The 24,554-nt window shown below is 35.7% G+C and overlaps 1 protein-coding gene across 3 annotated transcripts in view; it reads left to right on the plus strand.

Annotated features, from left to right (window-relative positions):
- The window catches only part of LOC106881336 (uncharacterized), a 21,332-nt gene extending 28 nt beyond the window's left edge, over positions 1–21,304 (plus strand). The window contains exons 1-2 of one of the 3 annotated variants that reach the window (XM_089355865.1): positions 1–395; positions 18,763–21,304. The exon at positions 1–395 is cut by the window's left edge and continues 28 nt beyond it. In XM_089355865.1, coding sequence (XP_089211991.1) covers positions 19,234–20,367 — 1,134 coding nt within the window. In that variant the 5' untranslated portion in view covers positions 1–395; positions 18,763–19,233 and the 3' untranslated portion in view covers positions 20,368–21,304. Of the gene's footprint in view, positions 396–14,260; positions 14,636–15,708; positions 15,894–18,762 lie in introns of those variants that run through there. The other 2 variants (XM_014931690.3, XM_014931689.3) reach the window with 2 other exon arrangements.
- The last annotated feature ends 3,250 nt before the right edge of the window (positions 21,305–24,554 follow it).

The raw sequence follows: 24,554 nt of genomic DNA on the forward strand, positions 1-24,554 counted from the left end.
TGTTTTACACCAATTCCAATTTTTTTTTTTGGGGGGGGGGGGTTCTTATTTCCGGGTTAAGATGTAAACATTAACCAAAAATTTTTCAAAAATCGCATTTTCAAAATTTCAGTTATCCCCACATCATTTTTCACTTTTTCCGGGATTTATTTTACTTTTTTTTTTTTTGCGAAATACGTAGAAAAATACGAGGATTACGATTCTGAAAAAATTAAATTTAAATTTGTGTTTATTTTTCCATATTCGTAATCTCCGTATTTTCTCACGTAGATGGATGGGAAAAAAAATTCGAAAAAAGTTAAAAACAAAATAACAACAAAAACACTTTAATTCTACATGAATTATTTTGTCATATTACTATGGGAAATTACTCTGAACGAAATCTTTGCAGAAAGGTGAGTAGATTGATTACATTATGCTATCGCAGTTTTGTGAGATTTGGCTGTTATTTCTAGCATGTGGATAGCCTGCTTGAAGGCCCGAGGGTATATATTCTTTTTTCCTTTTTTGTTGAAAACTTGTATTTTATAAACAATTTTATTTTCAGAATCGTAATCTTTCGCATTTTTCTACGTATTTCGCAAAAAAAAAAAAAAGTCAATATATATCCATTTTACCAGAAGTTATGAAGGTAGATATATATCCATTTTACTGGAAGTTATGACGGAAAAATCGGATCTTGTGAATTTTCCGAAAGTCCCCTCCCTACCTTCCAGGGTCGTGACCGCATAGTTTTTTTTCATATTCGTTTTCTACATACTTTTTAACACCTACCAGGCTGGTTTATTATTTTTTTTCTTTTTGTTCCCGGTGAAGATCTTTATATTGACCCGATTTTTTAAATAAGAATATCATAAATAAACTTGACTTCTCTCACAAACGAGAATACTAAAAATGAACGCGACCCCTCTCAAAAATTAAGTGAAAAGAAAATGGAAAAATAATCCAGTACCCTTGTCCGGTACCTGATCGATCCCGACGGACATGGCGGACCGTCACCACACCCCCATTCCGTTTTTTTTGTTTTTTTTAAAGGAAACCCACATTTTCGGCTACGGAGATTCCGAATCTGTAAAAAAATCTGCATTTCAATATTCAATATAAAACAACGCGTCTTAATCGTTGGACAGCAGTGATTAACCTATTAGATGGCGAGCAATAAAGTTTGAATAAAAGCCTGGTTTATGACATTTTGGTGGCCAGGAGTTAAAAGTAAACATTAAACAATGTATGTGTTAAAATTTCTTTAAAAAACCACCCTCGATTCCATGATACAAACTTTCTTGCTTTAAAATGGGTAGACATGAAAAATTCGGAACAAGGTTGAGAAGGTTATGAAAACGAAGTCGGTGGTGAGGTATCAAACAGTAGATCCGTCTGCAATACTAAACACCGGGGTTAATGTTTACAACGGGTCGGATTATACAAAAGCTTGACAGAAAATTTCCTATTATTAATATCTACGTTATATTAAATATTTAGGCACTGTCATGCTATTAGCTGTCAGAAGTGAAAGTGCTCACTGCTAGTGAAGTATCTGTCTGTCTGCCTGCATGCCTGTTGCTGGCCTGTCGATTGCAAATTATTTAAAATATAAAAATATAATTTTCAACAGAGAGAATTTATCAAAATAGAAAACAAATGAAGTTTGAAGTTTAAAAATAATAGGATCGACCACTCACGACTAGCTAGCGCGGACGCGCGAACTTTCGAGTGATAGATAGATAGATAGATAGATAGATAGAGAGACAGACAGACAGACATATAGCTCGCTCCGGCCAGTCATGGTATTAGCTGCCAGTAGCCAAAGAATCGACAGGCCAGCAACAGGCATGCAGGCAGACAGACAGATACTTTACTAGCAGTGAGCACTTTCACTTCTGACAGCTAATAGCATAACAGTGCCAATATTTATTTTCATTCATTATTTACCTTCAATACGTGTTGGGTACTGAAACGTTTCTAGCTTTGTGTAACAGAAAATACAGGAGAATCGGTTAATTATCATAAAGTTTTCAAACTTTCAGTTTCCCCACCACACCCGCCTGCTTTTAACTTTTACACGTTTAAAGATACGGAGATTACAATTAAAAAAAAAAAAAATTTCCACTTTCATTTCATGATCATAAAATGAAAAAAATACCAAGAAAACACTTTGTTGAAAGGTTTTATTTATTTTGGAGATGGATAATAATGTTCAATATTTTCTTAATAGTTTTTTTTTTTACAAAGATAAATCAATTCAAATGAAAAAAATGTCCAAGGAAAAATGAAAATCAACTTTTTGACAAAGTACATGATGTATAAACACAATATATTGGTCGCATGACATAAAACAAACAGTACCGAGTTCACAAATTAGATGTCCCTATTGTATGGGGAAAGAAAAAGGTTATGAGAGTAGGGGAAAAGATCAAATGTCAAACATTAAAATTCATCATAAAAAACAAAATTCAGAATCACAATTACCAGAATATTAAAAACCTAAGGAGAGAAAAAAAACAAAAAAAACATACCATTTTCTTTCCCCTCCAAAATAGGGACACCTTATGTAAATACATTTACAATTATTAAGAACAATCAATATCAGGGGCATAACAAGATGGGAGTCACCGGTGTGAAAAGAAGCGAGATTTCTCCTCCTGACTTACCATAAGGCGACAATATCAAATGTCTTTCTTTTCCAGGTACTGGAAACAATTCCTGCGCCACAGGTCTACTCCATTACTGAATTACCTTTATATTTTTATAAACCCTTAATAGATTTACGCCATATGTATTGTTCTTTCTTCACATCAAATCGATGTGATAGCCGAAATAATATATAAACTGGAACAGAAATATTAGGGAGGTGAAAGGCACAAGAATGTAAATACAGCGGATGAAAAATTATAAATGTATCCAGAACAATTCCTCACAAAATCAAATTTGTAAAAATAACCAACCGATGCTTAGTATTCATTAAAAATAACAGAAAAGACAAAAGGGGGAATAAAAAATTCAAATCCCTAAAACATGCTATCGATGTTAGGGCCCTTAATAGCATATACTCTTTTAGGGACAGGTTCATCGTTCTGTAAATCGCGGAATACTGCTAAGTATTCATAATCCTTGTGGAGCAGAAATCGGTCGAGAGTAAGAGCAAATTTCTCTTTTGGCCAGTTGGTTCTCCATAAGCACAGGACCCGGAAAGTACGTAGCCAACGGCAGTTGGCAAATTTCTTCTCTAACTCTACATTGTGATTTCTAACACTGTGTAAGATATCTCCATCCCACATGCGATGTGAATCAATGACCCGAATCAAATTGATTAAACGTTGGTCGGTAAACAGTCTACTATCATGTAGAACTTCACATTCAGTGTTTGGTGTGATATATCGTTTCACCGGTAGAAAGCAATTTATAAGTTCGTGTGAGAACACATTTCTCAGCTTTTCCTCCCAGTTTTTCATCACCTTGTCCTCTCCAAAATTCATGAGATAGCCTTTTATGGTGGAATATATTTTGATTGCTTTAAACAAAGGGCATTCGACGAATGTTGGTGTTTCGGTTGGATATTCAGGAAAACTTTTCTTTTCAGTAGAGCTCTGTTTCTTATCAGAAGTAGCACTCTGTTCATTATCTGGGGAAGAAGTTTCTTGTTGGTTCGATGCTACTTCACTATTCTTCTGTTTATTTTCAGCCGTGATCTTCTCAGTGTAGTGTTTAGTTGCATATTCATTGAATAGTTTCAGTTTTTCCTCATAATCCTTTTTTTTATCTACGCTTGAAAAGTAGTCATCAATGTCCTTCAAACAGAGAATGTGTGTATAGCGTTCCAATTCAGTTCTTTGCTTTCTAATCTCGTTGAACACTGCCAAACAATCGTTTTTCTTTTTATCGAACTCGTTTAATAACCATCTCATGAAGTGATCCTCATATTTATTACGAAAAGTACACTTCATAGTGTTTTCGTACGTTTCTTTCTTTATACGTGCCTTCAAACTTTTTTCGGCTCCGCGTGGACAACCAAATGTATCGAAAGGCCATGACGACAGCTTTAAAACTTCTCGTACTCTTCGGTAAAATCTAAAATCAGTTTCATTTGGATTCAAAGTGAGATAATTACAGATAAATTCATAAATTGCATCATGATACATCGAATCTGCCTTTCTATCGTAATCGATATGAAATATTCCAGTAAAACTATTCACTGCCAGTTCAGAAAAACCAAGCGTATATCCTAATCTAAAAGCAACATCACGATCTTTAATGCTGTCTGCCCACTTCCGTATATTTTCGTGCGTGAAGAAACCTTTGTATGATGTGCAATTCATGGTAGCAACAACTTCTTCCTGTTCCTCACGACTTTTCCAAAACCCTGTTCGGTATTTTTCCGCATCTTTCTCAGGAATTGGCCCCTTTCCATTCGCATGGTTTGGCCCACACTTCGCCTTTTGTACATCCGTCATTTTACTGATTTGTTTAATAAAACTTTTCTAAAGGGAGATAACTCACACGCTTTGGGCGTGGAAACAAAAGTTTGGCCTGATGTAAAGTGTCGAATTTTCTCAGAAATGCATATTTTTTTTCCGAAATTTTGTCGAGGTAAAAGTTACAATTTTGCTGATATTAAAAATCTTGGAGGAAAAAGGTTTCAGATTATTTTCTTCCACATGGTCATAACTACAGCGCAATTCCCCCCACCACCACCACTAACTTTGTTTCCTCATAACTTTCTTAAAGACATATATTTTCTAATGAAATTTTGCCGAGATACATTTTTAAAGATATAGATTATAATTATATTAATGGGGAGTTTCGGAACTATATCCTCCATGCAGGTATAGCTATAACTCGATTCCTCACTTCCACCACCACCATAATTATACAAATTATAATCGCCTGTATGGCGGACCTGTTGCACAGTCATACCGCATATTTTTGTATATAACATATAAACATGCACATCTTTTCGAAAATTGTCATTTTATAAAACTTTGCTGGCAAATTTTTAGATTAACATAAACATTTACATGAAAGAAAATTACCGGAGAACTTTTATTTAGTTCTTCCAAATCTCTCTGTTAATACTGTATTGAAACCAGTTGTGAGGAAAGATTGGGGTTAACCCGGAAATGAAAATCCCACCCACCAAAAAAAAAAAAAAAATACTGGAATAGGTGTAAAACAATGTGTAGGAAACGAATAAACGGGGGCACCAGTATTTTCTTAACGAAACACTTTGAAACTTGGGACACTGGTAGAATGTGTCATATAAAACATCTTTTACAGTCTTCTTAACAAAAAAACGTACATCGCAAGTTATTCCATGTTAAAGTTGTCGTATTTCTGTAATTTCAACCAATCACTGACGTCTATTCAGCTGAATAGAGTTACTGCTGGGCGGTCATAAAAATGTTATTTCCTGTGACATATTTCATCCGGTTTAATCGTAATTTATACGCATATATTGTTTATATAATAAATTACGCTGTGCGTATCTATGTGTGTAACAATTTTAGAGTTCGGATTCTAGAGTTAGGGTTAGGGTTAGGGTTAACAGTCTAGTTAGGGTTAGGGGATTAATACGATATACACCGTTACAGCGCTAACTGTTTTCAACTCAATAGACGTCAGTGATTAGTAGAAATTATCGAAATAAGACAATTTTTTACATGAAATAAATTCAAATACAATTATTTTTTTCTGTTCTATAACACAAAATAGATAAGTATACGAAGTTTGAAAGTCTTTCGGTACCAAAAATACTACATAAAACATTAATGAAAACTGGTGCCCCCCTTTTAAACTAGATCCAAAAAATGTGCCCAAAACAAAAGGAGGGTGGGGAGAGGACTTCGGAAAATTCACAAGATCCAAGTTTTCTCCATAACCGTGTAACCGTGTGTGTGTGTGTGTATGTGTACGTGTGTAAAAATATGTATATGTATGTGTATATGTGTGTGTGCATATATCTATGTATATGTGTGTGTATATATGTGTATATATATATATATATGTATGTATATAATATATGTATATATATGATATATATATGTGTGTATGTATATAATATATATATATATATATATATATATATATATATATATATATATATATATATATATATATATATATAATCATAAATATATAGGGATTGACAGTAACCTGCTTCTCCAACATACTGAGAATTCAGAAATAGCAGTCAAAGAACTACTGATTTCAAAACTACAAATTATTACTCTAGATTGATAGCGATATTTTTGATACACACAGAACAAAAAACAGTAGAGAAGAGTAAAAAAAAACACTTGCCTTTAGTTAATTTAGTACAATTGTTTCACAGTTAAGAGTACATAATACTCTATTCTGATCTTCAGCTAAATATTCTAATAAATTTGTTAATGTCTAAATAACTCACGTTAATTTTGACCATGTGAACATCAATACCACGTGAGGAAGACGTTAAGAAATTTATCGGCCAGTAAGTTCAAAATCCCTCGCCCTAATGAATTTCAATTCAGTGTGTATCAGAAATAGTCCCGCTTAGGAAAGAGACTCGTACGAATTCCTGCGGTTTAACCATCCACCTTAGAGTTATTATTAAAATATAGATATGCAGGGCAGGGAATCATCAATTAGTAATAAAATTAATACTTAACAATTCTGCCGGGTAGCTCAGTATGAAAAAAACCTTCTTCGGTAAAAAACATTTATAATCATAAATATATAGGGATTGACAGTAACCTGCTTCTCCAACATACTGAGAATTCAGAAATAGCAGTCAAAGAACTACTGATTTCAAAACTACAAATTATTACTCTAGATTGATAGCGATATTTTTGATACACACAGAACAAAAAACAGTAGAGAAGAGTAAAAAAACACTTGCCTTTAGTTAATTTAGTACAATTGTTTCACAGTTAAGAGTACATAATACTCTATTCTGATCTTCAGCTAAATATTCTAATAAATTTGTTAATGTCTAAATAACTCACGTTAATTTTGACCATGTGAACATCAATACCACGTGAGGAAGACGTTAAGAAATTTATCGGCCAGTAAGTTCAAAATCCCTCGCCCTAATGAATTTCAATTCAGTGTGTATCAGAAATAGTCCCGCTTAGGAAAGAGACTCGTACGAATTCCTGCGGTTTAACCATCCACCTTAGAGTTATTATTAAAATATAGATATGCAGGGCAGGGAATCATCAATTAGTAATAAAATTAATAATTAACAATTCTGCCGGGTAGCTCAGTATGAAAAAACCTTCTTCGGTAAAAAACATTTATAATCATAAATATATAGGGATTGACAGTAACCTGCTTCTCCAACATACTGAGAATTCAGAAATAGCAGTCAAAGAACTACTGATTTCAAAACTACAAATTATTACTCTAGATTGATAGCGATATTTTTGATACACACAGAACAAAAAACAGTAGAGAAGAGTAAAAAAACACTTGCCTTTAGTTAATTTAGTACAATTGTTTCACAGTTAAGAGTACATAATACTCTATTCTGATCTTCAGCTAAATATTCTAATAAATTTGTTAATGTCTAAATAACTCACGTTAATTTTGACCATGTGAACATCAATACCACGTGAGGAAGACGTTAAGAAATTTATCGGCCAGTAAGTTCAAAATCCCTCGCCCTAATGAATTTCAATTCAGTGTGTATCAGAAATAGTCCCGCTTAGGAAAGAGACTCGTACGAATTCCTGCGGTTTAACCATCCACCTTAGAGCTATTATTAAAATATAGATATGCAGGGCAGGGAATCATCAATTAGTAATAAAATTAATAATTAACAATTCTGCCGGGTAGCTCAGTATGAAAAAAACCTTCTTCGGTAAAAAACATTTATAATCATAAATATATAGGGATTGACAGTAACCTGCTTCTCCAACATACTGAGAATTCAGAAATAGCAGTCAAAGAACTACTGATTTCAAAACTACAAATTATTACTCTAGATTGATAGCGATAGCCCTGCATATCTATCTATCTATTTATATATATATATATATATATATATATATATATATATATATATATATATATATATATGTAATGTATATATATATAGATAGATAGAGAGAGAGAGAGAGAGAAAGTAATAACGAGTGAATGAGAATAACGACGAAGGGTAAGAAATGCGTAAAAATAATTGAAAATGAAGTAAAATTGAAGCCAAAACATTAAAAATTATTGAAAGTGGGTAGAAATAAACACTATGTAGTGTAGTGGTACTACGCTAGGGTATCTGTAGAAAGTTGAATGTGATTTCGGAATATAACGAGAAAAAATTCGGATCTTGAGGATTTTCCGAAAGTCCTCTCCCCACCTCAAGATTTTCCTCACAAATTACTTTAAAGTCGTAATGTCTACCCTTTCAAAGGTATTTATATAAAATTTCATTGAAAAAAAAAAAAAAAAACATTTTCCTAAAAGTTATGAGGGAAAAACTCGGATTTTGTGAATTTTCCGAAATCCTCTCTCCACCCCCTTGGAAAAAATTTTCCCCGCAAATTTCTTTATAATCATAATGTATGCCGTTTGAAAGGTATTTCCATAAAATTTCATTGAAAACCCCCCATTTTCCTAAAGTTATGAGGGAAAACTCGGATCTTGTGAATTTTCCGAAATCCTCCTGCTTCTTTGCGCGTATTTTTTTTTTCATTTTCATATTCGTTTCCTACACATTGTTTTGCACTCATCCCAATATTTTGGGGTGATTTTCATTTCCGGGTCAATATTTATCGCATGAAACGTCTTGTTCATCGCATTTGCATTAAATGCATATTGAATGCTTAAAACTACTTGTTTACTCGTTTCTTTTTGTCATTGAGGTGGTTGTGAGATGTACTAAAAATAGTAAATAATAAATAAATAAATATTACGGAGATGTACTTGCATAGCATGTGACCTGATCTTAGATCATGTGCTAAAACTTCAGCGCACGGAATTGTGTCATTGAACAGGTTGCGGTCTCAAAGCGACGAAAATATTTTGACAAATTAAATTTAAATCTTGAAGTGAATCTAACGGTTTTTGTCCGTTTTTAAATTGCTTATAAACACCTTCCACGCTGCAATAAATAAATAATAAAGTTTTTTTTTTCTTTATAAATCTTTTAAGTTCGTGCATTAAATGCATATTGAATGCTTCAAACTGCAAAAAAAAATAAAATAAAAGTGTTGTTTACAAATATTGACAACACGTACTATTTCCTGAATATTGACGACAAAATATGCAGTCACGCACAAAATGACAGCTTTCAAATCCTGTTTCCTGACTGGGTGACAATAATCAAACTTTAAACCTCTATAACTTTTTAAAAACATTTTTCCAGAAAAAGCGAAATAACTTCTGCAATCCTCTCCAGCTGGGCAAGACCATGGTTTCTGGATCTTTACTCTTCATTTTTACCTGCCTACTAGAGATGGCAGTCAATCGTCCCTACTCACAATATATAAACAGAGAAGCGGCAGGCAGTTGCTGATCTCATAACTAGCAAAATAGCTAGTTTTAAAATCTCTAAATGAGATATAAGTAGTAACAATAAAAGTCGGTGAAGTTTTTTTTGCCACTGTAAAATGGCTGCTCTATAAAGAACTATGTACTACATTTTAACCCCGGGAAAACGTCTTGCATGACCACAGAACAAAGAAATAAAGAGAAGGGTTGACACAAACTGGGTTTTATTATAAATTGTTACGACTTAAAGGCAGTGAGCTGACAGAATCGTTAGAACGCCGGGCGAAATGCTTAGTGGTATTTCGTCTATCGCTACGTTCAGAGTTCAAATTCGACTTTGCCTTTCATCCTTTCGGAGTCAATAAATTAAGTACCAGTGAAACACCGGGTCGATGTAATCGACTATTCCCCTCCCCCACAATTTGAAGGCCTTGTGCCTTCAGTAGAAAGGATGGATCTATATGATTTGACGGGCAACATTTTTTTATGTAGTCTTTTTGGTACCGAAACACTTTCAAACTTCGAATACTTGTATATTTTGTGTTATAGAACAGATAAAGAATTTTGTATTCGAAGTTATTTCATGTAAAAAAATTGTCGTATTTCGGTAATTTCAACCAATCACTGACGTCTATTGAGGTGAAAACAATTACACCGTGGAATGTAAACAACGGTGTTACGGGATTTTTTCCCTTGAATAAAATTAGTGCCGTTGTTTGTCAACAAAAACTATCCTTTGTCAACAACAACTATCAGCGGTATATATTTCGTTTGTCACTGTTATTTATGACATCATTCGTGCTTTAGGGTTTTAGGGTTAGGGTTAGTTTTAGGATTACGGTTAGGGTTATGATTATTTTTGCCATAACCTTAACTCTAACCCTATAACTCATAACCATAACCCTAACCCTAACCCTAACTCCAACCCTAACCCTAAAACCCGAACCCTAACCCTAAAACCCTTACTAGGGAATAATGATATAATTAAACAGGGAATAACACACTTGACACCGAACAGCATGAACTGTATTCAGCTGAATAGACGTCAGTGATTGGTTGAAATTACAGAAATACCACAACTTTAACATGAAATAACTTGCGACGTACAATTTTTTGTTAAGAAGGTTAAGAGAAGAAGTTGTTTTATATGACACATTCTACCAGTGTCCCAAGTTTGAAAGTGTTTCGTTAAGAAAACAAGTGTTGCCCGTCAAATCATAAAGATCCGAAAGGATTATTTGTTACAACTTAAAGGCGGCGAGATAGCAGAATCATTAGCACGCTTGACGGAATTGCTAAGCGATATTTCGTCCATCGCTACGTTTTGAGTTCAAATTCCACCAAGGTCAACATCGCCTTTCATCCTTTCGGGATCTATAAATTAAGTACCAGTGAAACACTAGGGTCGATGTAATCGACTTACTCCCCTCCCCCAAGCTGCCCTTGTGATAAAAATTTGAAATCATTATAATTTGTTACGACTTACACTACTTTTTGTGATGTAACTGCTGTGGTCACTATTATTACTACTACTGCTGCTGTCATTAATATTATCGTTGAGACTACTATCGCTCCCATCCCCTAAAACAGTTTGTGTCAACCTTTCTCTTTATTTCTCTGTCCTGTGGTCATGGACTGATACATTCTTTTCTTCGCAGTCACTAATTCTTGATTCTGCTGTATTCCTACAATGCCAAAAGTGCTCCACTGAAAGAAGGAAGAGAAAATACATGAATTACAAGCAAAACCTAATTCAATTGACCTACTAAGCTCAACAGATAATAATGACTGACCTATATAATAGAAATAAAATATATTAAATCCTTGAGCCTATACATCAAGTCGGTTGCAGTAACACTGTATCAAGTAAATTTTTTTTTGTTGCATAATCGTATTAATTCCATTATGCAGAAGACAGAATCAAAAGAATTTGCGAAAATTCGTAAAAAATAAAATAAGTTATGGGGGGTTTTAGCACGCGCTTACATTATAACTCTTCTTATCTATTTATCTATATGTATGTTTGTGTGTGTGTGTGTGTGTGTGTGTGTGTGTGTGTGTGTGTGTGTGTGTGTGTGTGTGTGTGTGCGTGCTTACAGGCAAGCAAGCTGAAAAAAAAAATGTTTTACGGCACTTGTCGAACTAGTGGTTTTAGTTTTCCGAGATCAAAATCGATGGATTGCAGGGCCTCAAACACTGAGCGTTTGTGATTCTCAGGCACTTGTGGCCTAGGAGAACCAGTAGAGGTTTTACAAAGAATAAAGCCTTCAACTGACGGAAGCGGAAGATAGGCAAATTGGCAACAGGAGAACTGGGGCGAAGTTAAATCTAACTTCGCCAAAGCTGATTGGTCCTGCGAAATAGCAATCAAATCGATTGCAGCAGGAGATGAAAGAGAACAGACTGGAAGATGAGAAAGAGCGTCAGCAGGAACGTTCTCTTTCCCAGGAATATGACGAATGTCACTGGTAAATTGTGAAATAAAATCCAAGTGACGGAAAGTACGAGTCGAGAGTTTGTCCGTCTTAGACGATAGGGCAAACGTAAAAGGCTTGTGATCAGTATAGATCATAAAATCACGACCTTCGAGCTGATGCTGGAAATGAGGAACCGGCAAATAGATTGCTAAAAGCTCACAATCAAAGGTGCTGTATCGCCGCTCTGCTGGTTGTAATTGGCGAGAAAAGAAAGCCAGAGGTCGAGTTCGGTCGTCCACTGTGTGTTGCAGCACAGCGCTAATCGCAGTGTCCGATGCATCTACAATTAATGAGAGAAAAGCGTCAGGAACCGGATGTGCAAGCAGAGGGACAGAAGCTATTTCCTTCTTGATTGACTCAAAAGTAGATAACGCCTCAGCTGAGAGGGTGATTTGACCGTCCTTTCGAGAGGTGTTCTTTAGTAGCTGGGTCAAAGGAAATAGCTTGTCCGCACATCTGGGTATAAAGCGTCTATAGAAATTTACCATACCTAGAAAATGGCGCAACTGACGCAAAGAAGAAGGAGGTGCGATGCGTTGAATTGTCATTGACTTTGGACGAGAGAGGTTTGATGCCACTCGAGACAATATGATGTCCCAGAAATTCAAGAGAAGATTGCCCGAAAAAACGCTTGTCGGGATTAATACGCACACCATAGGCGCGAAGATGCTGAAAAAGCTGAGACAAGTGCCAGAGATGATTCTCACGTGTGTCGCTTGCAATGAATATGTCATCAACTTAAGCAAACACAAAATCAAGTCCGCGGACGACTTCGTCAATGAAACGCTGGAACGTACTGGTAGCGTTCCGCAACCCAAAACTCATATATAGAAACTCAAAACAACCAAAAGGAGTGGTAATGGCAGTTTTTGGAATATCGGCTGGGTTGACCAGTATCTGATGATAGGCGCGAATGAGGTCAACTTTAGAAAAGATGGTACAGCCATGGAAATTTGCTGAAAGATCCTGAAGGGTTTCTTACAGGATATCGGTCGGGTACCGTAACTGAATTAAGACGCCTATAATCCCCCACCGGGCGGAAATCAGAATCCCCTTTACGCGCCAAATGAAGGGGAGATGCCCAAGGGTTGGTGGAGGGGCGTATCAGGCCAAGTTGAAGCATGTGCTCAAACTCGGCCCTAGCCGTTTTTAGACGGCCAGGTGCAAGACGCCGCGGGCACGAAAAAACAGGTGGCCTAGTGGTGGTAATAAAATGGAGGGTCGGGTGCGCGGGCTTTTCCGAATGAAAAGTATAATCTACTAGCTGGTTTAAAAAAATCAGCCCCCAGAATAGGATGCGGTATGTCAGCTATGACGAAAACCCATTGAAAATCTCGACGAAGATTAATATCCAGGCGTAAAGAAATCTGACCAAAAGTAGCAATGGAAGACGTGTTGATCGCGTGCAAAACAATGGTAGAACGCTTAGGCCTGTCTGCAGTGAGACGAAGAGACCAAATACTGCAGGAAGAACCGGTATCAACCATGAAGAGTTTCTTAGACACCAAATCTTTTACGAAAAATGCACGATGAGTAGAAAATGAAGAGGAGGAAGTTGACGTGCTCTATTCCTGCCGAAACTCGTTTCCCGAGGACTTAAAGCTACAAGGCTGAATACATTTGTGGGCTTTGTCTGCAAATTTGGAATGGTACCAACACAGCCCAGAGTGTGACAGAGAGGCACGAGAGACAGAACGACTGCGACTACGAGAACGCGAAAGACGTCGGTTATCCCTGCACAGTGCCTACATCCGCCGTGTGAGGGCGTCCAGCTTCTCAGAAATCTCGCTATGTGACGAGGGAGAGGATTTAACAGAGGTTGCCGAAGAAACCTCAGAACAAGTGCAAGCACCACGCAACGAGGATCTGTACGGATAATTCTAAAAAATTTTCCGCCATAGTGGCGATTTGATCAACGGTGTTGTGCTCGAAAGCCGTGACCAAAATCATTTAATTCGCGCAGACGGCGCAAAAGCTGTGACGGGGTTCTGTCTCCCAACTCCTCGTCTGGCATTAGTTCTTTGAAGTGACTCTCTGCAGATCTGGTGTTACGGCGCAGAATCTCCGCCTTAACAGACGCATAAGTGGCGTCTGGTCTGGGATCTGTAATTAGATCCCTAGCAGAGGTGGCGAGTGGTGCGGGCATGCCACAATACAAGAGATGCAACTGTTGTACACACCACCAAGCAAACGATGATGGTGATGATGATGTATATAATTATGATAGATTGTTACCCATTCAATGTCTAGGTAGACTTCGTCACCCACTCACTCACACTCTCTTTCTTTCTCTCCCCACACAAAAATGAAACACATTCCGGCACCAAAATAAGACTTTCCCTTTGCAACTTTTTGCGCCGAAATCTATTTCATTTTTGTGTGAGGACAGAGAGAGAGAGAGAGTGTGTGTGTGTGAGAGAGAGAGAGAGAGTGAGAGAGAGAGAGAGGATTGTGTGTGTGAGTGAGAGAAAGAGAGAGAAATATAAAGAGAAAGTGAGTGAGTGGGTGACGAAGTTTACCTAGAATGGGTAACAATCTATCATAATTATATATATCAAACATCATCATCACCATCATCGTTTAAGGTTTGCTTTCCATTCTGGCATGGGTTAGACGGTTTGACTGAGGACTGGCAAGCCAGGAAAATCTATTCGAGATTATTATATATATTTTATATCCAGTGGTTTTAAGAGGTAGGTAAAAGATATTTTATTAATGTTATATTTTTACTCCGTTTCACTCATACATGCAAAACTAACGTGTTTTTTTAAAGAATTTATCGTGTATCTCTCCACACTTCGTTACCACTAACTTCTATAACCTCTGTATTTTCACTTATTCATTTCAAACTTCTTTGAATTTTCAATCTAATATAATCCACACTCTCTCGAAAACATATTTCTGCAAAATGTTATCTAAAATTATGAGTAAAGAAAGAAATAGCAAAAAATATTTGAAAATGAGGCTGGGGTGAAATTTCCGAGGGTTCCACACCACCCCGTTTTCCGGACCCCCTAAAGGAATTTGTAGCATATTAGGAGGTCACCGGAATTCAGTCAACAAAAAAAAAAAAAAAAAAAAAAATTCCAATGATTCCGCTTTTTTTCTGAACAAAAATAAGGAGTTTACAGCATATTAAGAAGTCAAGGTACTTGATTCCACGCAATAAATCCGAGTTGTTTTTGTTTTTTTTATTATTGATGAAAACCGTGCGGGTGAAAGAATCAAATAATACCGAAATTTTAGAGTAGGACACTGTATTTTATCGAAGCCGGAAGTATGAAAAGAAAAAATGTTTCATCAGAGTCCGAAAAATTGCAAAAGCCAGTAATATATTCCTAGTTTTGCATGTATCTAGGAAACCAATAAACGGACTTCTGCTGGATAATTATGAAACCTACGTGTCTAATATGAAAGAGAATAAAGGGTATTAAATGATGAGCTGATAGAATCGTTAAAACATCGGTTAAAATACTTTACGATATCTTTTCCGGCTCTTTACGTTCTGGGTTCCCCGCCGAAATCAACTTCTTACTCTCCAGATCGATAAAATAAAATGCCAGTCAAGTACTGAAGTCGATGGTGTGTATTAAAGCCCCTTTCCATATGCGTTGCTGATCTTGTGCCAAAATTAAAAACAATTAGTCTGATATTAATAGTTGATTCAAGTCGATCGTGAAAATGCAATACCAGTCACCGAAATAAATGTTTAATACACCGGCCCATATTTTCATATGTAAAGAATGTATTACGTACTTTTATTAGCTTTATGTATTTAATAACAATAGATAAAGAAAATATTTTACGAAAGTAAGGCTGATACATTGGCTTTATATTGAGATATATATCAGGTGGTAAGTTCCTCACAACCACTTCAGGCTTAGTGTCTGCAGCTTTATGTATTTATTTGTCAATTTGAACTAACTAGGGTGGAAAAACATAAGTAAAACTGTAAGTTGACCTTTTGTCAGTTGCTAATAAGTTGAGGGTTTTCAGTATTAATCGTCTGCCCCATGTCCTGTGATATTCTAAGCCTCGTCGTAAGAAAGCAACACACTGAATACAAAGGTGTAATCGTAAACATTTGCCTGAAAAGGGCACGGTTTAGGGGGCAAACATGTAAAAAAAGAAACCGAATTTTGAGGACAAAAGATTCTTTTGCAGAAAGAAACAGCCACAACTTTTTTGTCCTTTTCTTTCTCCATGAAATAATGATAGCTAATAGAAAGTCCACCGATCAGTGATTACACCCGTCTCGTGAGACAGGTGTAATAGTAAAATTTTATCAAAACAAATTCAAAATATCAACCACAAACACCACTTAAGTTATGGTCTGGTAGTTTGTTGTTTACCGTCTCTGGAAAAGTCACCGATTATCTGTCACGTTGTATTCCAGCTGTTTACTTGAAGTGTCAGTTATAATGATCACACATTTTTTTTTACTTATTTGGAGGTCGATAAACTTAGGGATAAAAAAACTCTTCGAAAGGTTTTGGCAGGATGTAAAGGAGTGGCTTAAGAGGCTACATTTTCGTTTTTTTTTAAAATTATTTTTTTGCAAAGTATTTGTTCATTTCTTCCATTGCAGCTAAGAAAACTATTTCACCACTTCTTGGTTCTGGCAACCAACATATACCATCCTCTCTGAGACTGCTACTGACCCATTCATTACAGATTAAAATTTAGATTCCGAGTCGGAGAATGAGGAAGAGCCTTAGCCTATCTTTGTTTTCGGTGTTGTGGGAGTGGTTTACATAACGAGTAATTTCTGACGGTTTTGAGTGTCATATACGTTCAAAACACATCAGAAAACCAGAGGAAAAACAAAAATTTACTGAAACAAGGACCAACAAAATACTGGGATCTATTTAATCGATTATTCCCCTCCTTCCCAAAATTGTGACCTCCTTCTTTAATGCAGAACTTAGTGGTTTACTAACATGCACAATAGTCCGATAACAAAATACCTTACTGTCCTTTTTTTTTTATCTACATTGTTAAAATGTTTGTCTATGCGAGAAATCAGTTTCAGTAAATATTAAACCCTATTAAAATTCAGTGAAACTACTTGTCCCTATATTGTCTTTTGTCTCTTTGGATAATTCTTAAAAAGTATTAATCGCATTAATAATCTTCGCATTAATTTCAGGTTTTATTAAAAACGCCTACTTACTGTTCATCAAATTATTTAGCAAAATTAATCAGTGCTATCAGCTTTCTAGAGTTTGTCTCACTGCAATATATGAAATATCCGTTACTGTTCTCCAATGCCTTCTGGCCATCATGTTCTCTTGGCAGATTTCTCCGTCAAGAGAACATTTGTTGTTTAGTGCCTCTTTGTCGTTTCATTGGCTTATTGGCTTCTCAACATCACCATCTCGGTACCTCTTACATTGTTGTTTCGCACTCCAGTGCCACTTGGGAGGGTGTTACTGCTCAAATTCAGAACCAGTGAGAGCCTCTACGTGGTTTCCCGACCTGCTAGAAATGGCAGCTAAATTTCCTTTAATACCTTAAAAATAGGACATATATATAGTTAACCCTATTGTTGATTACATTACGTTTGAACAGATAATTGTATGGCTACAAATGAAATACTTTCAACCACAGATCCGCTAAACGACTACAATAACTTTGGCTAGGCAAACCAACTTGGACGACACAGTTTTCACGTTAAATGGGAGACAAGTGTTCATACTCGTTGATCACTTTCAGCATTAACATAGATACAAGTATTATAATCACTTCTGTCATATGTGTGCAAACAAGTCTTTTAAATATAGAAAAACTGTGCTACTAATAATTCTGGGCCGACTAAATTTTGTGAGTAAATTTAGTCGGCGGAAACAAAAGACCATCGCGCGCGCGTGTGTGTGTTCATGTCTTGACATGTTTCTGATCTGTGAAAACGTGTCCATTTATAGGGAAATATCTTGCCGGGAAACCGATAAGAGTTGTCGGCAAGAAGGATATCTAGCAGTAGAAAATTACCTCAGTGAAATTCATCTCAGCCATACAAGCATCGAAAAATGGACGTTAAAGCGATTATGATGATGGTATACATATAACACATATATCTCATCATTTTCATATCCACTTTTCTGTGCTTGCTTTGGTCAAATAGAATTCATTGAGGCAGATTTTCCACAGCTGATGCCTTTCCTATCAACAACTACATCATGGCATGCTGCAGGATATGTAGCTGGATTGATCGTGCATCAAATATTGTGAAACTCTTCATGCCTAAAACATCAATCTAATAAAAGAAAACTAGCTGCAAGTACTCAGACAATAAAAATCAAAAGTTATAATTAATTCATTTTGCTGCTTATCTGAATATAATTTTGTGATTGGAATAACTCAGTTTTGTTATTATTAGTTTGTGGAGGAAGAGCGGTTCCATGGAACAGATGAAGTTAAAAATCAACTCTCATTCTATTCTATAACATAACTGCTGTTGATGTTTATGTGTTTAGACAATTTCTTTTTTTTATTCCACTTTTTCATTTAAAGTATCTGGTCCAGTCTTTTTGTTATAACATTTTATTGTTCTTTAACCCTTTTGATATCAACCTACCTGTGACTGCCTCTGGTTCTATGATACAAGGAAGTGATCTAAATTAAAACCTTCCTTCAAAAATTCTATGTTAATTTATGTCCCAAACTCCAGTTTAATAATGACAAAGTTATATCACAAAATTCTTCATTATTTTCAAAATTAATTGAAACAAAGACAGTGTATTTCAGCAATATGGTAGCAAAAGGGTTAACTCCTATTGTCTTTAATTTAATTTTAATCTTATACCATCTTCTATTTCAGGGTATCACATGGTGAAATTGACACAAGAATACCTCACCAATAGTTCATTTATAACTTTATCAGATTGTGTATTCTAGAGAATGACTTTATTGAGGATCAAGAACATGTGATGCTGATTTTCTCTAACCTTTATTGAATTACTTAGAAAATATTTGTATCAGTGGTTGCAAAGATTTCTTATATTGATTTCATTGATATCTTTGTTGAAGGAAAAACAAACCATAAACTGAAATTTCCACTCTGATGCATAATGTTGTAAAAATGTTGAATTCTAGTTGAAGATCATTTCATTAAGAGAAAGGTTTCCAAAATTATTGTTTGTTTGTTTTTTTTTGTTTTTTTTTATGAATAAGTGTTTTACAAATTTTCTCATTTATCACCATCTAAAAACTATAGTCTGTTGTTAATGATTTGTAAGGATTTCTGAAATGTTTCTTTTCTATTAGTATAGTCTAGTTTTAAATCAAATCCATGGAAGGTAAGGGCGAAACACAGTCTGAAACTAGTGATTTAACTCATCATACTGAAGTAAATAAAAAGAAGAAATCATATCCTTGTGACATTTGCGGAAAGACATTCTCACAAAGTAGTAATGTAATTCAGCATAAATTAATTCACTCTGGTTCAAAACCTTATGCTTGTGGTGTTTGTGGTAAGAGGTTCACTGCAAATAGTTCTCTTTCTTGTCATAAGCGGATCCACACAGGAGAAAGACCTTACAACTGTAATGTCTGTGGTAAAGCATTTACAATCAAAAGCAATTTGACAAGTCATGAGCGCATACATACTGGAGAGAAGCCATTTCATTGTGAAGTATGTGGCAAAACATTAGCTCGCAGTACAGAGTTAGCTCATCATATACGGACACACACAGGGGAAAAACCATATCAGTGTGATGTTTGTGACAAGGCATTCTCTAAAAAGGATTCTTTGGTACGTCACCAACGTATTCATACTGGAGAGAAACCATACAGCTGTGATATTTGTGGAAGAACATTCTCTCTAAAGGGTTCTTTGTCCACTCACCAGCGAACTCATGAAGATAAGTTATCATATCAATGTAGTATATGTGGTAAAATATTATACCGGAAACATGATTTAGTGAGGCATAATTGTGCTCGCACTCTACAGAGACGATTTATATGCAATGTTTGTGGTGAAGAGTTTCTTCAGAAATGTCATTTATTTAACCACAAACAAACTCATGCAGGAGAAAAACCATACCACTGTGACATTTGTGATAAACCATTCTCACAGAGAAATCAACTGCTTGTCCACAAACGTACACACACAGGAGAGAAACCTTATAACTGTGATATCTGTGGTTATATGTTCTCTCAGAAAGGTCATTTGTCTCGTCACAGACGTATTCACACTGGTGATAAACTATACCTCTGTGATATCTGTGGTAAAAGTTTCTCTCGATGTAATAATTTGTCATCTCATGTGCGTACACATACGGGTGAGAAACCATTTGAATGTGATGTCTGCGGTGAAGCTTTCACTGTAAATAGTCAATTATCTACTCACAAAGGTATTCACAGAAGAAGCAATACATATTTCACAGTGAATATTGTCAGTAAGACTTTTAAACCTGACAATTAAGTTTACCACAAATGGGCTTCTCTCATTACCATCATTGTTTTAATGTTTATTTGTCCATGCCTGCATAGGTCAGGTGAAGGTTTGTTAGGACAGAGTTTTCTACAATCAGATGCCCTTCCTGATGCCAACACCACCTATTTCGTGTATTGGACAAACAACTTGAACATGGTTGTACAGAAAACTGGAAACAAATGAGACTTTTTTGATGAGCCTTTTGTTTACAAAGATTATGCAACATGTCAGGAAGCCTGGACATATTTTTGTGATGAGCTACAAGCAAATGACACCATTTACATGAACAGGGAGGCCATTGTTTCCAACCAACAAACACACTTGAAGGGGAAATACAAACTCACACAAGCACATATACAGGAAGACGCATTATACAACAGGTTTCTTTTAGTTTCCATCTACCAAATCCACCTGCAAGGCTTTTATTGGCCTTGGGCTATAGTAGAAGACACTCGCTCAAGGTACCACACAGTCATGCTTGTGCCTGAATGTGTGATGGACTTCTTTCAGCTTCCATCTACCAAATCCATTCACAAGGCTCTAGCCAATCGTCGGGCTAAAGGAAAAAGTTTGTAGCATAAGTCTGTAAGACTAGTTCACATCATTCAGTACATATGGTTGTATATATGGACAATGCTGTATAAAACGTTTGCTTGTGAGAAAACCTTCAACTGTAACACCAAACAATAAATCGATGCTAGAAAGTATCAATTTTAGTGTTTTTTCTAAAAGTTGATCTGAAAAAATTCTTTTTGAAAGTGCTATGACCAAAATGAGATAACATTTTTGTAGTATTGACAATCCCTCATAAATTAATAGCCTCCATCATTATCAAGATGAAAACAAAGCAAATGTTTAATAACAATTTTTTCCTGGTGCAGTTTTTGTAAAATGTAAATTTCATTAAAAATATGTTTCATAATTATTATTATTATTATTATTATTATTATCATTTTAATGTTTGTTTCTGTCTTAGTAAAGTTTGGATGGGCTAATAATACAATATCTGACCATGTTGTCATCTCATCTGTGATGCTTTGTGCGACACTTTACTAATTCTTTCTTCTGAGGTCTTTTGATCTACTTTGTGCTACCACTTTATGTAATTCTTCTATTCAATATGCATCATCCCATAATTATGGGTATTACATTGGATACTCTTGCTAATGTAACCATATCTCCTCCATGTATCTGCTAATATCTTTCAGAATCTACCTGTGTGCAGCCTTTTCTTATGAGTTATCAATAAGAAACTCTCCTGGCAAAAGCATATCCTTAACATTGCGAGGATATCTTCTCCCAAATCAATCCTTCTCTTCAAGGCCAGAAAATATTTCAATCTCCAACAGCTGATGACTCTCTACAAGGTTCAAGTGAGCTCCACAGTGAAATACTGTGCCTAAATCTGGGATGGTACTGCTGCTACATACTGATCTTTTGGACCACATCTAGAGAAGTGCCACACTAAATAGACACACTCCAGCCTCTGGCTCACAAGTGTACTGTCTCTCCTCTCTGTCTTTGCTATCACTATTATAATAATCTCTGTTCCTTGGAGTTGGCTGGTATCATACCTTCACTACTCAGGTATCCTCAACCCATCTCGTCACCATTGTTGCATCCAATACCCCCACCCCACCCCACCCCTAGTGCCACACTAACCACTATTCCAAGTCCTTCCTTCCCACAACATTGGCTCACTGGAATCTTCTTGTTGCTCATTATCTTTCCTGCAGTTGTTCACTCGACACAATTTAAACAATACTAATGGCATCAATCTCCTTGGTCTCAGAAGCCTTCCACGAATCATGGGCTCTGCCTCTTCATCCAGACTGAGCAGGTAAAACAAAAATGAACATTACACAATAAACAGACCATAATCAATTTCTCTTTTACTGGTGCAGACACTTCTACAAAATATTTCATATTGTCCTTAGTTTTACATAAGACGAGAAAACTTTTGTGCCCATTATTAGTGCTGGACTCCTACAAATATTTTCCACCCACATATTTATAGTTCCATCTATCATACAAATAACTTAGTAAAACTTAACTTTTTCTGACATTGATTTCTGAAAACTGAGCAGGTCACACATTTCAGTGAAAGGATGCAGCTTATGCTGACTGTTACTCCGCTGCATGACAAACAGTTGAAGTCCATTATCCTGCTTGCTTACTAAAACTTACCACCTTTTTATAGACTAGTACATTGTATTGACTCTTCTTGAATACTGCAAAATGTCATTTACATGGCCATTATATTAGTGTTTCGCTTCTACTACTGGTCTGTTGTAGATCACTATTACTTGTCTATTGTAAGTCACTACTGCTTGACCATTGTAGGTTACTATTGGTGTATTATAGATCATTGTTACTGGACCATTGCAGGTCAATACTACTGGACTATTTTAAATCACTAATACTGAACTGTTGTAGGTAGTTGCTGTTCAACCATTGTAAACCTCTGCAATTATACTATTGTAAGCCACTGCTATTTCTTTATATTCCGTGAGGGTATTTTGGTGAGCCTATGAACTTTTCAGTCAACCCTTGCACAATAATTTTAGTGAACATTTTCATAAGTGGGATGCCTGTGAGATCCTCTTGGTATAGTAAATTGACTTTGACCAGCAAAATCTTTATATCTGGTAGATTCCCAACTCTACTGAGAATAAAACAACTGACCATGTATGAACACATTTGTTGTATTGTAAAGAAAGGAACTTATTTCAATTAAACAGAGAAAAACATATTTAGTCATAAGGTTTTCTTAATAGAAATTTAAAGAACAGAGGTTTATCCTTTTCTTTGTTTCCAAATAAACTTCTTTGAAAAGAATACATGCATGCACACAGAGATGAGGAGCATATTTGGTGAGAGAGAGATAAAAACAGAATATTGTTGTTTGCTTGACTTTGAGAAAATACATGTTAAGGATTCATTACATTCATGCTCAATTATAAAATGAATTTTAAAATGGCTGCAAGAAAATAATCATTCATTTACTTTTGTAATGATTGAATGGAGGAAATGGATAGTGACTGTTAGTCATCAAAGTTATTTGTGTATTGAGTGAGAGATCAAGTGAAACAATGGTAGATAGGGAGATATAGAGCATTTCTTATTGCAAAGTAAAAATAAATATTTGTAAGTTTTCTTAACAAAAATTTGAAGACAGGAGAGTCATAATTTTCATTCTATTTTGTAATAAACTTGCTTCTTTGATGAAATTATCTATTTTCAGATATCTCTAATGACAATTGAGAAATGTGAATGTGTGGTTGGCTTTTTTTTAGTTGTTGGTCAACAGTATTGCAGAGACAATAAGTTGACTATCTCTGCTGTGGCTGGGCTGTTTCCAGAAACAAATGTCTAGCCCCAATTACACTTACCACCTCTTCACTCATGGATACACCATGAGTCAGTATCTTCCCAGCATCCATAGAACAACAGGGATGCTAGATATTGGTTAAGCATAACCTTACATATCTGCCTTAAGGTCACGTCCTTCAGATTCTCTCCCTTAGCAGGGGCCTATTATTATGGTGGGCATAGGTTGTGCTGAACCAGTCTCATTCTCTCATCCTTCAAACTTATATTAGCCTGGGGCAATGAGTACCATGAACCCAGTAAGCAAGATTTAAATGGAATTACCTCTTCTTAGATGAGTGAAAGAGTCTAATCTGCCTTAGGTTAGTTAGGTGTCTGTGAGTGACCTAGAGGCAATTTTATGACATGCTGATTAACCCTTGACTGAGACCCTGTGTGTATGTGCATGTATGTATATATATATATATATATATACACACATAGTTATATTTTTCTTATGAAATATATAGATTACTTAGAAGTGCTCAAGTCAAACCTGAGACATTAGGTATAAAAAAGAAAAAAATCAGATTAGGCAAACCTCTTTCAACACGTGTATAGATTTGATTAAGATAAAATTTGTCCAAATTAAAACATATTTTAATATATGAAACACAGAAAAATATAGGAATATCAAATTCAAATTCGATGACAGCACCGCATGACTGGCATCCGTGCCAGTGGAGCGCTAAGAGCACCATCTGAGCATGCTCGTTGCCAGGGCCGCTGACTGGCCCCATTCAAGCATGATTGTTACCAGTGTCGCCTTACTGGCACTTATGCTGGTGGTACGTGAAAAACAACAT

This window comes from Octopus bimaculoides, chromosome 7 (genome assembly GCF_046866305.1).
Source record: "Octopus bimaculoides isolate indiv1 chromosome 7, ASM4686630v1, whole genome shotgun sequence".
NCBI classification, from domain to species: domain Eukaryota; kingdom Metazoa; phylum Mollusca; class Cephalopoda; order Octopoda; family Octopodidae; genus Octopus; species Octopus bimaculoides.